The 15,436-nt window shown below is 35.6% G+C and overlaps 1 protein-coding gene across 1 annotated transcript in view; it reads right to left on the reverse strand.

The window, feature by feature from the left end:
- The window catches only part of itga9.L (integrin subunit alpha 9 L homeolog), a 212,458-nt gene that overhangs the window by 75,579 nt on the left and 121,443 nt on the right, over positions 1-15,436 (reverse strand). Inside the window, exons 16-17 of the mRNA XM_018267579.2 lie at positions 11,788-11,937; positions 5,240-5,316 (exon numbers count right to left, since the gene is read on the reverse strand). Coding sequence (XP_018123068.1) covers positions 5,240-5,316; positions 11,788-11,937 — 227 coding nt within the window. The remainder of the gene's footprint in view (positions 1-5,239; positions 5,317-11,787; positions 11,938-15,436) is intronic.

Here is a 15,436-nt window from a genome sequence, read left to right on the forward strand (position 1 = left end):
GGTGTCTTTTAGTTTTTTCAGGGTGCTAGGCTGCAAAAGTCCATACATTTTTTTTTTGGGTACCTGGGCTCCCCCATACATTTCCTACCATATGGCACATAAACTATACAGTGGGCACATGTGTAGGGCATTATAACAACTCTATTTCAAGTTATTAAGGTTTCCCTAGGCTTGTGTAATGTAATGTATTTGCTGCAACATATACGTCCATTTAACTTTAACTTCCCGCCGTATGCAAATTAGCCAACGCTAGCGCAACTTCGCTTAGCGCAGTAACGCTAGCACAACTTTGCCAGAGTTCGGCGCCCTGGACGCAACTTCAGATTTTAGTGAATTACCTATGCCTGGCGAAGTATTACGATGTGAGCGAAGCCTTCGATGGCGAATTTACTGAGGTTAGTGAATTTGCCCCTAAAAGTTATCTCAAAAGTTGAACAACTGCTTTAATGGGAAGGCAGAATTCCATTCATTGTATTTAAGGAAATTTTAAAATCTGCAATAGTATTTACATTGCCCTACCTTTTTAGATAAGCTCCTTTCCAATATGTCCCAACTGTTTTTTGCAGAAAAATTGTGCTAGGGCGAATGCCGGTCCATAGTGGGGAAAGGAATATCTGTGATGCCATAGAGTGATCACCCATGTAATCCCATCCACCCATCTAAAGAAAAAAAATTGCCACAGGCAAAACAGAGGATTCTGCAGTGAATCCATAACAGGCGAAAAAGAATTCGCTCTTCACTACTTATCATTAGTGATGGGCGAATTTGGTCCGTTTTTGAGGCTGATGACAAATCACCGGTGTCAAAATTGATGCCGGCGCCCATTAAAGTCAATGGGCGTCCGTTTAGCAACGAAAAACCTTTGAAGCCGGCGTCGAAATCGAGAAACCAGAGAAATTTCGATTTGTGAATTTGCGAATGTATTCACTGCCAGCAAATAGAAGAAAGAACAGTTAGCAACTGCACCAATAATAGTTTTTATTTAAATACTTGCTGTAAGTAAGCTCCTACCATGCTATATAGTGGTACAGCAGCCCTTAAAGGGAACCTGTCACCCTAAGAAATAATTCCAAATCCCTTTCTATAATGTTAGTTGAGCAAAATAAACTTATTTACACTATATTAATTATTTAAATTTAGTTTCCTTCACAATCACAGCAAGCAGGCAGGTGCCATTTTGTGGATGCTGTTATTAAGGCAAGTTTTCATCATAAAAAAATCTCGTTTAGGGCCTGAATTTGGCACCTGATGCCCATAACCATACACTGGATACACAAACAGACGGTGACAAGGGAGGGGGAATGTGAGGAGATGAGTTACATCTAGGAAGTGATGAATAGAAAGTGAAAGTAATTGACTGCCCCACCTACTGTATATGCCACAGGCATAGAGGCAGAACCGGCAATATATGATTGACAGCTCAGATATTTAAACGCCTTTTTAACAGGTATGGACGTTTTATTGAAAAAAAGAATTTTGATTCAGGGCTGGATTTACATAGTGGGCGCCCCTAGGCCTACTGCCGTTCGTCGCCCCTGTCCACTCCCCTTTATTCGCGCAAATTTTCATCATCTGGACTGGAGCAATGGGGATTGGCGCACCGGAAATATAAAAAATGATTGTATCTCCAGCGCATCCCCAGTGTTTTTGAACCAATGTGAGTGTGGTTGGGCAGCACCCCGCCCCATTAAAATCCTGCCGCCCTAGGCCCAGGCCTAAGTGGCCTTTCCACAAATCTGGGCCTGATTAGATTTCATGTATAATTTCATTATACAGCTTTTTATGTGTGGGTGACAGGTCTACTTCAAAGTTGTAACAAATAATTTTTTAGCATCACCATTAAAAAAATTAGAGGAAACCTTGCACCAATCTATTGTATAGAACTATTGAATATGTTGGTGCTTTGAATACATGTTTTTACTAATAATAATGGTTGTTTGTCTGAGCAGCTCTTAAATACATCATCCCAGACTCATTTTGTGCTCTGATCTTGAATTACCCACCCATTTTTTCTGTAAAAATCACATGAACATATCTCCAGAACAATAGCAGCCAGCTCATTTAATCTATAGTAAAACATAAAAATACTTTGTAAAGAAAACAATGAATGCATTTCTTAAGCAGAGTAAAATTTATAGTTTATGTATTCTAGTCACGAGTTTATCAGTCTGGCTTAGTATAATATCATCTCATTTATCAAAGTGAAGGAATTCTATTGAAAACAAATTCTGGAGAATATTACAGCCAGCATGCCCCATTCTCACAGGCAGAAGACTTTGATCATGAATCCTTTTCTAAGGGTTTAATATAGTGCTGTAAAACCTGACTCCTATTAGATGTAATGTAAAGTGTAGTATAGTGTAAACATTTATTTTCAATTGATACAGAGGCGAAAAAGTACCCTTACAAAAAATTTGTACCCTAAAAAAAAACAGAACACACACACACCTCTCTGTGTATGCAACACTTTTTAAGGTTGGCACAAAGAAAGTGGGGCACTAGGGAGAAACACAGAGTTAGACCAAAAAAAATTGGTTACACTTTATAAATATGCCATTATTTTACGTCAGTTTTTACACTATTTTACCGGTGTAAATCATTTCAATCATTTTTACACAGCTTTATTAATAAGCCCCTAAGTGTATAAGACATCTTTTCAATGTGTTGCCTGGTTCTTTCATCTTGCCTTATTAAATGCACATTTACATTTCTAAGAATGACTTAGATTTAGTTTATAAACATAATAACAATCTGACTTCAAACTTTGATCTCGCCTTGCTTCGTATTTCTCTGATTATTTGACTTATTCTCAGTTTCTTCCAGTGGCGCAACGGCCAGAGATTAGTCATCACCAACAGTGAATTATTTACAATAGTAAGAATAGATGACTAGTTTTAAATGCCTCAGTGTGACCAGTTTTAGATGTATTTTCCAATGGATGATCAATGTCTGCAACTGCCACCCAGTATGAGTGTTCATTTGTACACAAGAATACATTTATCTGTGGTACTGTGCCACAGCCAATTATTCCACATTTCAAGTAAGCAATGAAGGCTCTTGTATGAACTGCAATTAGGAAACCGTCAGTCAAAAGAGGACTTAAATGAACAGTAACACCAAAAATTGTTTAAAAGTAGTGAAAATATCATGCACTGTTGCCCTGTACTGGTAAAATTGTTGGCTTCAGAAACACTACTATAGTTCATATAAACAAGCTACTGTGTAGCAATGGCGGAAATTAAAAAAAGACTATATGACACTATAAGGTTAAATAGTAGATAACAGATAACATTATGTTCTATGGAGCTTATCTGCTATCTGCTGTGTAACCTGTGCCTTTTCTCCTATGAATGACTGCCCCCATTGCTACACAGCAGCTGGTTTATATAAACAATAGTAATGTTTCTGAAGTAAACACACCAGTTTTACCAGTGCAGGGCAACAGTACATGATATTTTCACTACTTTAAAACACTTTCAATCTTGGTGTTACTGTTCCTTTTAATCAAAAACACAATGTAGAAACCTACTGACTAAGCAGCCAACTGGGATCTTTATATGTAACTCCCACTCCCAAATTTAAAAAAATGCAAGTGGTGTTGTAAAAATAGTTTATGAGCCTAAATGTAGCTGTCATTTTTGGAATTTCTCAAGTGTCACAATCCGTGATATGTAACAATCACGGAATAGTTTTTCAGGGGTAATATTGTCACATTGTAAAGATCTTTAGTTTTAGTTTTTTCCTGATGCATTTCAGATTTTTATAACTTGTAAGTATCACTTTAGAATGCTTATGTGATATGACTAACACGTTGCCTCCATTCTGGCCAATTTTACTTTCCAAAGTTAATCAGTGACCCCTTTTCTCCCATGAGAGCTGCAGTAGTAGTGTTGTGGGCTAACAGGTGGGTCAGAGACCTGACAGGTTGAAGCTTTGATGCAAACAGCCTATTAGGTCTTGACCCCATTCCTAATACTACAGCAGCTGAAACAAAAGTCTGTCTGACGCAGGTTAGCATCTGTAAATTTGATGGAGTTTGTTTAAACTTTTTTTTTTTTTACAAAACACATCAGTACACAATAGTGCTGTTCCAGCAGAATTTTGCACTGAAATGACTTTTGCAAATGAGCAGACACGTTTATTTTTATTAAATTTTGAAATCTGACATGTTTATTTATATTTAATTTTGAAATCTGCCATGTTGTCAGTTTCCCAGGTGCCCTCAGTCTTGTGACTTGTGCTCTAATAAACTTCAGTCACTCTTTACTGCAGCACCCTTACCCTCCAGCAACCCAGTAGCAGAACAATGGGAAGTTAACAATAACAATAGCCTGTCTGAAATCAGTTCCATAATGAAGTGCTGTCTCTTTTGGAGAGTACATGACCAGGCAAAATGACCTGAGATGGCTGCCTAAACACCAGAATTACAACTAAAAAAATAATATATGTATTGGTTCAAGAATACCATTTTAAATTAGAGTGAATAGAGTAAATTATGTGCAATTTAGTTATAAAAACTATACCTTGTGTACATAAAAGCAGAGCTAAGCTCCTATATGTCAGAAAGCAAAACTCAACACATTTATGGAACCTTCATAAAATATACATTTATGAGTTAGACTGAGCCATTACACCAGTGGCCTTAAGACCCTTTTGTGATCGGCTTTAGCCAGGGCCCCTTTTTACTTATGGTCAAAGCTAGAGATTAATCGTGTGTTTTTGTACAATAATAGTTACAAGAATATCCTCCAATTGCACTTCAGGCTTGCACAGTACACAAAGCAATGCCTGCACTTGCAATGCCTGATCATTAGCAGATACAACAGTAGAACAGGACTACCTTGTATATCTTGTATTGTCGTTCTTTACACTTTAATCATATCACTTGGTACAACAAGAATATTAGAGCAAAACAATTTAGACAAAAGTCTTTACTGTACAGTGGTTTTGTGTCTGTAAGTACTTTAGTATGTCTATGATATAAGCCCCACAAAATAAGATCATGAAAGGTTTAGTTATTTTATTTATTTAGCTTTCCATTCAAAGCAAACACCATGAAACTCTTAAGAAGCTGCTCAGCTACAAAGTATCTTTTGTTACATCTGGCTGCTAATTTTAGAACGGAAACATCAAAATAGGGTTTCTAATATATTAAAACCCACACTTATATTATACTTGCCTAGAGAAAACAACAGAAAACATATTTTGATGTAAAATTTATATAAAACTTGTTACCTACCTTGACAGAAGAAGCTTTCCTTTTAGATTCAAATCAGCTGCACAATCATCAGAGCGACAGTTCCGTTCAAAATGGGTCTGAAATCAGGAAAGTGTATATTGTATGCTTTTTCAAAATGTTTACTATATAGTAAAACAAAAACAGTAGACTCTCTTCAGTGACATAAAATAATTGGCTCCTTGTTGAGGGAATGCTGGGAGCAGTGTTCCAGCAGCAGCTGCTGGATCATTTTACAGTGGAAATTAGGCCTTTTATGTACTTAGAGTAGTTGCTCCGTCTAGCAGTCATTCAGAATTGACTGACATTTTAAAAAGAACTTTTACACTGCCAGGTTGCTTTTGCAAAAAAATATTTCCATTTGCTTTTTCCACTGAGAGTTACAGTATCTGATAATAATGTCAGAGGAGAGAACTAAGAATAAAAATAGGGTAAGGTATAGGAAAACCAGTTGCTCTCCTTCCATGCATTCAATCTAAATACATACACACACACAAATACATACATAGCTGTAACTGAGGGTAATGTAAGATATCTTAGTTTCTCAACCCAAAACTTAATTTCTGAGAATTGATTGAGAGGTTTATTACGCATTACCTAAAACAAGTAATGGAATGCATGAAACCAGATCTTACGTTTCCCAAAAACAGCAAAATGAAAGATGAAACAAAAATAATTATGTTCCTAGTGAAAGATAATGCTTTCGAAAGAAACTTTCTAATATACATTCATTGCTAATTTTATAAGGTTAAAAAGTTTTGTCAATTGTAATTGTCTGGCCTGGCTATTCATTTCTATTATATGCCTGCTGCTTCTGACTACTGAAATTTTTAGCAGAAGCCAGTTGACTAAGTGACGCGTGGAGTCAATTGCAAGGCATTTGAGAAATAATGTCTAGGCTGGAAGACTTTTGCTACATTTCTCCACAAGTCAGAGACAGCAGTGCATAAATGACAACACTGCTGTCAATGGCAATAACATTTACCAAAGAACTTTAAAACCACTGATATTTTTTAACTTACACACTCTGGAATGTTACTTAGAAATACATTTTCTTTCATTAAAATATTTTGGGTTTAGATCGACACCTTTAAAGCTTAAAACCACTGATATTTTTTAACTAACGCACACTGGAAAGTAACATAGAATTACATTTTCTTTCATTCAAATATTTTTAAAGCTTGTGTTTATTTATTTTTTTTTTAAATTGGCATGTAATGACTATATCCCTTTATTTGTGTTCCATTTTCAAGCATCAGTCAAGAGGACTGCACACATTAGGCTGGTCATTCACAATTCAGTTAAATCTTTATATGTTCATAACAATCATTAATAGTTAAATATATTAGGTATGGAAATATGATTGTGGTATGACTGCTGCCCTTTGGCCTCTATTGATAAAACTTTGATCAAATGATATTGGTGTATGACATATTCCCCATTTTATCACCCCTTGTCTGAATGTATGGGTCTATAAAATTTAGTTATAAACAATTGTGTATTTATATGATGGTTTGACTTCGTGGTCAAGCGTCTACTGTATATGAAGACTTCCCTGTGTGTTGCCAGCTTAAGTGTATGAACATTTTAAAAGTTTTAAAAGCATAAAAGAAAGCCCTTTAGCATACAGTGGTCAAAGAGTCATTGATAATCAGGCACAGAGAAAAAATGTCCCTAACAATGTCTGAGCTAAAGAAATTAAGGGGTTACTAAAGGGCGAAGTGACTAACTCGGGCGAAGCACGTGACGTGTGACTTCATTTTGGTACTTTGACGATTTACTAAGCGAAGGAGATCTAGCGGTACTTCACTCCATAACGCCTGGCGAATTTGCGCTCTGGTTGAATGGACATAACTAAGATGCGGATTTTATTGAACGTTACCTCTTGCACCAGACTTGCCTTCGCCACCTCAGACCAGGTGAAGTGCAATAGACTAGATAGGATTTCCTCAAAAAATAGTTGACAATTTTTTCTAAGTCCCAAAAAAACGCTAGCTCCTTTTTCAGGGTGATGGGCTGAAAAATAGTGTAATTTTTTTTTTTGGAGTAACCGACTTCCCCCCTACATTTCCTAACATATGACACATAAACTATACACTGGGCACCTGTGTAGGGCATTATAACAACTTTATTTTATTTTATTAAGGTTCCCTGGGCTTGTGCAGTGTAATGTATTTGCTGCAACATATATGTCCATTGAACTTTAACTTTCCGTCGTATGCAAATTAGGCAATGCTAGCGCAACTTTGCTTGGCGCAGTAATGCTAACGCAACTTCGCCAGCATTCGACGCCCTGGATGCAACTTTGGATTTTAGTGAATTATCGTTGTCCTGGCGAAGTGTTGCGACGTGAGTGAAGCCGGCGCTGGCGAATTTTCGGAGGTTAGTGAATTTGCCCCTAAATGTCTAAGTTGCCCTTCAGTGGGTGGCCAACCAAAGCATAACTGTCAACTAATGTCATATAATCTGTGAGACATTAATCAAGTTCTGGTTTTTGGCAATTATCCAATAGTACTCCAAATAGGAAGACAGAAGAGGGAGAATTTAGTTTTTAGGTATGAAGCATTACGTGATAGCATGTAATTGATATTGCTAAAACACAGTTAGGGTTACAAAACTGATGAGAAACACCCCAATACTTTGTAGCACATCTAATTGCTATGCATCACTATTGACTCAGCTGCTACCAAACCATGCCCCAATTCTGCTGAATGCAGAGTACACACCTGCTCTGAATCAGCTCTTTGCTACTGTCGTCACACTCCAAATATTCAAATACTACAGACAGACAGGTCTTCAGTTTGGGAACACTAGCAAAAAGAACTACCTTCATGATGAACTGTTTACTTTAAGGACCCTCAAAATATCAAGTAAAATCCAAATTCAGTGATGCCAAGAAAATATGATCTGGCAGATTTCCAAAAGGTGAAGTAATGGAAAATAGCTCTGCACTATGTTAATCACCAATCATGCAATGTAAACTAATCACTGAGTATGCACAGAAAAGTAGCTTCCTGCACATCAGGAAAAGAAATCCCTTTTTAAAAGATGCTGACTCGATTCAAAAGTTAAATTACAGAACACACCCTCACATTCAAGCATTTTTGTCACTAATTGGTATTTCATGTAATTTGCCAATAGCAATCTTTAATTTTCATTTACAAGCTGCATTGCTCATTATGTTATGAGCAGTTCGATCTGTTTAGCAGTTCAATCATGGCTTATTTGAATTGAATTAAATGTTTGGTTGGGGGGAGGGAGAAATTCCAGGATTACTTTGTTATTGTATGAGAAGTGTGATAAATAGCCATGTGATTAATAGGGAAACAGGCTTAGAATGTAAATTGAAGTAAATAAGGTTTTCATGATGCTTTTTTCCTTTGATTGGATAATTTCATTTTTTATATATCTATATGAATGTTTTTAAGTGTAGAATATATCTTTATAGGCAAAGTGTACATAGGATCCCAAGCTCGATGGACTTTTGTTTTCTTTTTATTAAATTAACAATTATACTATGAAACAGGGGTATGTTTGGAGGACCAGGTTGTAGCCACTGTTGCAATATTGCCTTTTTAGCTGCTGTTGTTAAGCAACCTTAAAAAATAGTTTTGTAGATTTTTAGCAGAGTGTAGATTTTTAGTTTTCCAGAGACTACCCATTCTGTCACATTGTGTGCAATTGTTATTCTCCCAAACCAATTCTGAATATCAGTGTCACACATAATCTGCATTATCTGAGTGGGCAACTCTTCAAAACGACTTCACCGAATTTGGCCATCGAACGATTCGAGCGATTTTAGCGTACGATCAAACGATTTTACTTCGATGTGTAAAGACTTAGAAAAATGGTCTAGAAGGTCCCCATAGGCTAAAATAGCACTTCGGCAGGTTTAATTTGGCGAAGTATTATAGTCAAAGTTTTTTTAACGAGACAGTACTTCAATTATCGAATGGTCGAATATTCTAACTATTTTTACTTCAAATCGAATTCGAAGTAAATTCAAAGTCGTAGTATCCTATTTGATGGTCGGAGTATCCAAAAAATTACTTTGAATTTGGAATTTTTTTACTTCGAAAATTCCCTCAATTCACTTCGACCCTTGATAAATCTGCCCCTAGTTGTTTCCCAATCTCTATATTCCTTTATAAGTGCTTGGATTTGGGCTTTGAAATAGTAGGAGAAGGTTCATTACCAAATAACATCTCCTGGGTTATTAAAATCAGTCTGAATTTTTTTAGTAAAGTATGAGAAGGTCATTGTTATATTTTATTTGATGTTATCCATTTATTTCCCAGTTGTGTCTCTAAGAATTTGGAGAGTTGTCTTAAAGGGAGCTTGAGGCAGAAAACTAGTGAGGTCATTGTTTTTATTCCAGTTTTTCGTTATGGCTAGTCTGTTCAAGTGTGGAGAGTTTCTGTTACCCTACTACTGTACCCGAGAATGAGAAAATACTGAATTTGGATCTGATGTTCATGTTCAGTATACATGAATTAATAACGTTATCTATTTGGCATGTTGTGACCATGTTCCCTTTTTATCTCTTACTAATCTTAACAGATGTCCCTGAAAATACACCTTGTTGTTAAGAAGGATTATTCCCCATTGACATAATTTTGTTAGGCTTATTCTTGTATGTTTCCCTCCCCAGATAAATTAACCAAATTGTTTCTGTAAAAATGGAAGCATTTGGATGATGTATAAAATATTTTATTTTTAATTCATGAGTAGGAGAATATTTAAAAAAGCATGTGGATTTCGGTTTGGAGTTTTGACATTAGCATCAGAAAATAATCTGAAAAGTCCAAACATTTTAGATTAGATTCGTTTTATGATGAAAATTCTTGGTGTTTCATTAAAAGATCTCAGTGGAAGGTCTAAGGCGATGTTGAAAAGGAGGGGAGAGAGGTCAACCCTGCCAGGCTCCACAGCCCACCTTAAATCCATAAATGTAATCAGTTAATTGTGACAAAAACTCCTTGTTCTCTCGTGTAAATTCCTAAACAGGCATAGTTTCAGTAGACATAAGATGTCACAAATCCTATTAAAAACATTATATTCTTTCTTTATTTGTTATTTGTGCATTGGTGTTTGAGTGGAGTATGGCAGACAGGATCTCCATCATACCCTGCATCAGATCTAAGTTTATTAAAAATAAAAATGATACTAAGTAAGATTAGTTGCACGCAATCTGCCATCATTTTTGGTAAAGAGTTTGGTTGAGAAAGGATATTGGACTGTATAATGACACCTGTATAGTGTCCTTCCCCTCTTTGGGTAATACTTTGACCCTTGTATGTGTGGCTATGTTCCCAGAGTCAGACTCCTTGTAGTGTTTTTTAAACATTGCTTTTAATGTTTGTAGTTAAAAAACTAACAGCTAACATCCTAATTAGTAACTGTGTAACTGCATTAGTGCACTTAGAACATAGATATAATATGAAAATAGAATAGGAAGTCATTTATAAATTCATTTATAGATTCATCAATTGTGGAAAGAAAGACTCCACCGCAACATTTAGTAGGTTTTTGCAACTTTTAGCAGTGTTCATATTCTCAGTAAAGACATAAATTACAGATTGATATGCTTTAAAAACACAGATTTATTGCATTAAATTCACATTTGATGTTGTGCAGTCTGAACTGGTCAAACACAATAACAAAGTAGGTTGTATTATGCATGAGACCTAAAATGTATAATTTGCTTTTTTTAAAATTAAAAAAAAAACAGACTTTGGAGATTTGTGGTATAAGGATTATGAATTTCTTTGCATCACAGATTAGATCGGAGTCTTTGTCCATTTTTGTTAATATTTGCTCATATGCACAGAAAAAACAGTCAGGTCAAAGGTAAAGTTTAAATTCGCTCCAGATGTAAAAACGTTGGCCTAAAAACTTTCTATATCCCTTCCCTCAAGAGCATTAAAACTAAAGACATTCCTTGTTCTATCTGCCCTTGTATTAAACAGAAGCTTTCATGATATTTTTATACACTGATATCCCACACAGACTGAGGCGATTAGTATTTCTGGGACACACACATGTAACTCCCTCCCCTCTTTGATACAGAAACAGCTGGAATTCGTGTGTAACACAACATGCTTTTTTCTCTCTCACACTTGTTCTCTTTTTAGTTCTTGTGAAAGATTACATAAATAAAAGTGTTCTAAACATAAAATGTAATGGGATTCATGAGAAATACATTTGAAAATATAGTTTTTATATGGAAATGTGAAAGTCTAATTCATTTTAATGGCCCTTCAGTTCCTATGGTTTTGGGGTCATGGTATTAGCATTATTACAATGCTAGTTAAAATGAATATACACAAAAACAATTACTTTGTCAATGACACATTGTGCACCTGTGATTTGTCGCAGCTACCAAACGCCAGAAAATACGCCATAGACAATACTGAGAATTAGCTGCGACAGAACGCTGGCGACAAATAGCACCATGTTTCATTGCCCTAACAGAATCACCACGCCTGACTTAGACACAAAACCAGTTATGACTGGCATTTAAATGATTTTATAGGTCTGTCCATTGTTACCTGATTTCGCTGTGCTAGCTTCTCTCCCTTTTTCCATCGAAGTATAGGCTTAAGAGGAGGCAGTTCTTTCTGTTGACTTTCAATGATGTGGTCACCAAGGCTATAGGATGCCTCAAAGACAATAGGCGATATGACATCCTTTACTCTACGCTGGAAAAAAAATATAATAAGGTTTATGATTCATTTTCACAAAAATGATGTAACATTATCCTGGAATCAAAAGCCATGCTTCACATTGGTCACAAACACAAAAAGTTGTCCTATTACCCAACTTTCTTACCAATAAATATATATAGGTAGGCTTGCACTAATTTAAATTCATTGGCACATCAGAGTGGATACTACAGCACCAATCAACTGTATAAATCTACTTGCAAAATAAAGTAAAATACATCATTTTCTGTTTACATTTGTGTAAAAAAATGTAAATGCATGTTTTGTTGTATGGCATAAGTTTCACAAACTTCCACAACATTTTTAGAAGAAAACACGTTATCCAAAAGGCTCCAAAAACATTTTTAAAAATAATTAAAATTTTCTCTGTAATACAATAAAACAGTACCTGTAATAAAATAAAGTACCTTGTACCTGATCCCTACTAAGATAGAGTTAATACTTATAGGAGGAAAAACAATCCAGGGTTTATTTAAAGTTTAAATTATTTTTAGTAGACTTAGAGGACCATTTATCAAAGGTCAACTTTCGATTTCATGTGATTGTTTTTTAATTTGAATATACTCACAATTCAACTGGGAGATTATTTAAGAAAAAATGAACATGGCTAATATTAGTGCTGACCTAGAAATTTGAATCGTATTCGATCAAGTTTTTCTCGGAAAAAAAACTTGAATGTCAGGAAGGCTATTACATACCCAAATGGCTCAACTGACCTCTGCTATTGGCTTGTACATGAACTCGGCAGGTTTTAGGTGGCGACTATTCGATTTAGGACTGTTTCCATGGATGAGGTGTGATAAATCTCACATTCTAATTTACATTCGAATAGGGGGATTAAAATTGGAATTGATAAATCTGCCCCTTAGTGTATAGAGATCCAAATCTGGAAAACCCCAGGTCCCAAGCATTCTGGATAACAGGTCCCATATCTGTATAAGCATTATTGTCAGATACAGTTTTTGTGCTTGTAAGACAATTCTTTCCTGAAAACATGCACTGCTGCTACTAAAAGCATGTCATGCAAAACTTTTGAAAACTCCCAATTTTCCATTTCCCTAAAAAAGTTTTTTAGATAGAAGCTCGTTTGATTACACCATTAATAACACTAGCCATCATAGTCATCTGGGAAATATGTCTAGATGCACTACATGGAGCCAAAAGAACAGCTGACACTGAATATGTATTTGTCTGGAACAAGGAATGGTGTAAGAGTTGAAGGAAAGAGGTTATATCCCAAAGTCCTTGGAGCTTTCAAGAACTGATTGTTTTTTTATTTTGATGACACACAACATATGTTGTTTAGCAGGAAGCAACGATTCCCATAACCTATAATACAACTTATAAAATGTATAAAATGTTATGTTAGGGGATTCATACCACTTGAGTACTATGCCACTGAAATGCACTACGACATAATGGCTGAAATTAATCCGTTTGGCTCTAAGACATCATTCAAACTTGAGGTTTGTTTAACTTGGACAGATCAAATCAAATATAGTTTAATGGCAGTTGCATAGTATCAAGCAAAAAGTCTAGTTTTCATACAGCGTCTTACAGGTATTAAGGCTCATTAACTATTCTCTACAAAACTAGGTGCTAAAATGAGCATAGAACTGCATTAAAAATCCATAAAGTTCAAAGTTTTTATTGTGCTCTGGGAGCCCCCTGGAGCTATGCCATACATAGCATTGCATCCACATGCACATCCCATGCATGTCCCTTGCTTACTATTAGGATTTCCTACAGGCGCAGGGCATGCCTGGAGCCTCATACTCTGCAATTTCAGTTATAGTACATCCCACAGAACATATTGACCATTGTTGCATGAAATGACCAACAAAATGCTCCATATGCAATGGTTTCTCCTCAGCTATGTACGCAAAAAAATTTTTTAAACGTGTGCATTTTTAAAAACTGTGTGCGCAGGTCAAAATAAATGCAAAATTTTTAGTGTGCACAAGCCACAAAATATGTGTGCGCATGCAAGAGTGCACCGCTTAGAGGGAACATTGCCTATGAAACACTACCAATAGTAAAACAGGCAACCTCAATATGAGTTATCTAAGTCAAGCAAAGTAGTAGTATAAAGTGGTGATATCAAAAAGATCAAGGAGAAATTGACATTTTACCACTTTACATATAAATATATAGAATATAAAAATGTCAAATATATATAAATTGAATAAACACAATGGCATTGTTTTGCCTCCAGTAAGGATCTATTATATCTTAGTTGGGATCAAGTACAAAATACTGTTTTATTATTACAGAAAAAAAGGTAATAATTTTTAAAACGTGAATTATTTGCTATGGGAGATGGCCTTCCTGTAATTCAGAGCTTTCTGGATAACGGTTTTCCAATAATGGATCCTAAACCTGTATTAACAAGGCTTGACATGTAATCCTGCTTGGCTACTTGCGTTCTCAATTTTACCCTTGTTCCTAGTAAATACAATTACAAATGGGTCTTAGTGGAACATTATTTAATAACATGATAAGATGTTAATTATATGCAGATGACTGTAATTCTCAAAACTATTTCCAGAGATGCAATGTAGAGGAACTCCCGAAGCTGACCTTAATAATCATTACTATGTAATAATTAATTATCATTTATAAGAAATTATAATTTGAAAGGAATTGAACACACAAATGATCATTATTTTGGTCCACGTTTTGGCTCTTCACATTGAACTGAATTTTAAACTCAGTCAAAGATATACATTTTGGCTTTAAGTGAGAATCTAGGCAGGAAAGTGCTTCCAAATTATGAAGGTGTGATTGTCATTGTCCCCTTGCTAATAATGCTTCCCCCACAATTCCAGAAATGTTACAGAAAAATACAGACATAAATGTTAATTAGCTGTGTTTCTGCAGCTTTAATCAGTATGAATGTGTGTATGTTGATGGTTTTAGATTTCCTATGAGCCAGAAGCACAATTAGATTTTTAGGGAAAATCCAGATATATTATTTATTTTTTCTGCAAATAGTACCTTAATCCCAAGAAATAAAATGAACATTTTATCAAATCCTCTTGTTTGCTACAATACTAATGGGCAAATAATTGTCCCCTTTATACTCATTTACAAGGACTTGCAGCAGAGGATCTCTTTTAAAGAGAAGGAACGTTTTGACCTGGAAGGATACTTGCCCACCCTCTTTAAGTCGATGGAAACGATTAATAAACGAAATTCTCCCCCTGCAGAAGGCTGTGTATTTAGCTAGAGGGTGTCCCGAAAAATTCCTAAAGATATGGGGTCCTTGGCTTGAGTTGCCTGACACTGCTACTCACTCATTTCAAGCAGTGACTTAGGCATGGTTGTGTTGCTCTTCATGAAGCAAATGCAGGCATATCGCTTTGTTGTACCTAATATGTAACCTTTGACTACCCTAGGTAGACAATTGTAAGACTTTCTTTTGTTTTCTTCTGTACTTTTGTATGTTTTTTTTTGAAAAAGTTAATAAAAAACA

This window comes from Xenopus laevis, chromosome 6L, assembly GCF_017654675.1.
Source record: "Xenopus laevis strain J_2021 chromosome 6L, Xenopus_laevis_v10.1, whole genome shotgun sequence".
NCBI lineage: Eukaryota > Metazoa > Chordata > Amphibia > Anura > Pipidae > Xenopus > Xenopus laevis.